At 45.1% G+C, this 3,205-nt stretch overlaps 1 protein-coding gene across 1 annotated transcript; it reads left to right on the top strand.

Moving 5' to 3' along the window:
• Window positions 1-1,246: 1,246 nt before the first annotated feature.
• Window positions 1,247-2,118, top strand: LOC125521603 (uncharacterized). Its single transcript, XM_048686661.2, has one exon. It carries the CDS (start codon window positions 1,352-1,354, stop codon window positions 2,003-2,005), a length of 654 nt encoding a protein of 217 aa, XP_048542618.1. The 5' UTR covers window positions 1,247-1,351; the 3' UTR covers window positions 2,006-2,118.
• The last annotated feature ends 1,087 nt before the right edge of the window (window positions 2,119-3,205 follow it).

Raw genomic sequence — 3,205 nt, 5'->3', positions numbered from 1 at the left:
AGTTAACACGCAACATGTTGCATAAATGGCTTTTGCTTTGTCGATTAAATAATTAAAAGTTGGTTACCGAAAGCAAGGTATCACAAGGAGAATATGTAAAAGCAACAGGCAGAGTTTGGCATGGACAAACATGGGGGATTAAATTCACCTGCCCGAAGAGACTGACTTGGGTCAAGTCATGCATCCATGCAAATATTCTCTTGGTAACTAATAAGCCAAGATATACACAGCGCACAGGTCTAGTGCACTTAGATGCTCACTAGTCACTAACCTCGCCCATACTTATGGATGACACCGGGAACAATCTAGGAGAGTAACGCCTATGTAGATGCACTTAGGGCATCTTCAACGATAACCTGCAAATTTTCTACCGCATCTAGGATCAGTCCACAGACATGGGCGTAGGAGGACGCCATCCAACCGCAGTCGCATACATTTCGAACTGCATTTTAACTAACCAAACAAAATTCACACAAACCGGCCGATATTCATCGAAGTTTGGATAAAATGAAGCACAAATCATCCATATGTAGTATGCAAATAAGTCTAGTATAACAATGTCTCAAATTTGACTACATTAACCAGATGTACAAGTTTTTCATCAACGGATCATGTCGTCCCATACATACTGCCCATTCAGTTTCATCAAACAGTGTGTGTACGTAAATAGCCGGGCGTCCCCATATCCGCCCCATATTTTGGGCTGGATATGAGGGATGTCTGTCAGTCCGCGCGTTTGAAGCGCCCACCAGGGTCAAAATTTCCTGACCTGCCAGTGACCGGGCGTTTGAGGCGGGTTTGGACTGCCCGGACTCTAAGCTACCGAACTCTAGCTCCATATAAGATCTCAGCATAGTTTTACCTTAATCCAATATATTCTTAGTTAAAATATGTCCAAACATAATGAATTTTGTCTGGTTTATATGAATATCATCCGGTTTCAATGAAGTTTGTCCGACTTGTCTAAAATTTTGAATTGTATGCTGGCAGCGTTGGATGCCCGTATCCCGCATCCACCCGTATCCCGCATCTGTGTCCGCGAATTAATAACTCTATCCGTGGACGAATGCGGGAAAGAATTTGCAGGTTAACGTTGAAGATGCACTAAGCTTGCCCATATTTGTAAGCTACCAAACTCTAGCTCGATATAAGATTCTCAGGCTACAAAAAAAAGGATAATATGAGAGAGAGAAGAGAAACCATTGATTCTCTCTTGGGCAACAAAGCCACTGTGCCACACTATAAAAGGCCATGGCTTCTTCTCCTCGTCTGCCATAGCCAAGAAACAAGATCTACTAGTGCTACTACACTAGAAGCTGCCATAAGCAAAGAAGAGACAATAAACAGGACCATGTACCACCATAACAATGGCGAGGTTGCCAGCTTCCACTTCCTCCCGCCCCCAAACCCTTCCTCCTCCTTCACCACTCACCACCACATGAACATGGCCTTGCCCCCTCAAGCCTACTTCCCGCCCTCCTTTGATCCTGCCGCTCTACTCGCCGACGTCGACGACGTGGCAGCAGCCTTTGAGTTGGACGCTATCCTACTAGCAGAAGAAGCGGCTCACCTCGCCGGCGGCAATGGCTCGCCCAGCTCGGGCTCCGACGCCGGTGGCGGAAGCTACCTCCAGGTGGGCGGTGCTGGCGCTGGAGTTGGCGCCGCGGAGGAGGAGAGGAGGCGGCGGCGAATGGTCTCGAACCGGGAGTCCGCGCGGCGGTCGCGCATGCGCAAGCAGCGGCAGCTGAGCGAACTGTGGGCGCAGGTCACGCACCTCCGCGGAGCCAACCGCCGCCTCCTCGACGAGCTCAACCGCGCATTGTGCGAGTGTGCCGGCGCTCGCCGCGAGAGCGCCCAGCTCAGGGACGAGAAGGCCAAACTGAATGAGAAGCTCGAGCAGCTGCTACAGCAATCGGCACCGGAGAAGAAGGCCTCGAGCAATCACAGTGGCTGCTCCTTGGAGCCATGCAAGAACAGCACAGCTGCTGCAGCTTCTATCGAATGAAATGTTGTTTTTACTCATATTATCCACCCAAATTTTTAGAGGATAACTACTACTGTATCAATAATAAGATTATAAGAGCATGTGTTACTAAGCAATGATAAATAATTATTTAATGGCGATAGCTGGGGTCATGCATGCATGCACCCTGCAATCAGTTTCCCTATCAGGAATATGTTTTGTGTAACAGATTTTGGTACTTATCCTGTGTTGATAAATTAACATGGATAGGAGGATGTAGTGCTATATATTTGAAACAGCCGACCACCCATTTAGTAGTTATCTGAGAAAAAATTAAAACCGATAGTTTTTTGAAACCCTAGGCTGTAAAGTAGTAGTTTTATACTATTTACTCTATATATTTGCAAGTTGCAAAGCTTGTGATGAATGAAACCAATACAACAGTAGCAAGACCAAAGTATGAGAGTGAGAGATCAAGGAAGGATCAAAAACCGGTGAGGACGACAAGTGTTTGGCTTTCCATAATGCGGGTGGACTACAAGGGAAAAAATATAGTGCATTCCACCCTTTTTAACGAAATTTAATGATTATAATTTTGAACTTTTTCCTCCACTTGATGATGTCATGAGCTCAACTTGTATGTAATGCTTTGTGATTGCTAATGTATCGTCTACTTCGTTGATGCCGACTTACCTACCTACCAGCTGCTTTTCTTTGGCAGCTAAGTCGCGCAGCATGCTATAGTTTTTGCAATGTTGTATCGAACAAGGTTCGACATATGTATCTAACAATTTTGGCATTTGATTGTAGCATCAATGCAAGATCTAACAACATATCCTATTCACTGAGATGCTTGTGGGATATGTTCCCAAGAATCTTGAGCAAAAGCACAGTAACATGTGCATGCATGCCCCAAAACAAATCTACGCATGCATGCTTTTCACAATAGTATATAAATTCCATTGCCACGTGCATAAGCGTGAATGTTTTGTTAATCGAAACGGAGAATGAACTTCGGGAGTTGGTATTACAGCATGGAAACCCTCAAGCACAGGACAAATGGATTTGCCAAGGGAAAAACATAGGATACTCATCCTCGAAGATGTATAAATTCCTAAAAACTAAGGAGGAGGCACATTTGCTATTCAAATGGTTGCGGAAAAGTGCAAGCTGAATCAAACACAAAATATTTTGTTGGCTACTCCTGCATGACAGAGCAAACACCAGAAACCTTCTTAAAAG

This window comes from Triticum urartu, chromosome 7A, assembly GCF_056163025.1.
Source record: "Triticum urartu cultivar PI428250 chromosome 7A, HENAU_Tu73, whole genome shotgun sequence".
Classification (NCBI taxonomy): domain Eukaryota; kingdom Viridiplantae; phylum Streptophyta; class Magnoliopsida; order Poales; family Poaceae; genus Triticum; species Triticum urartu.
This window is presented reverse-complemented; position numbering and strand designations above follow the sequence as displayed.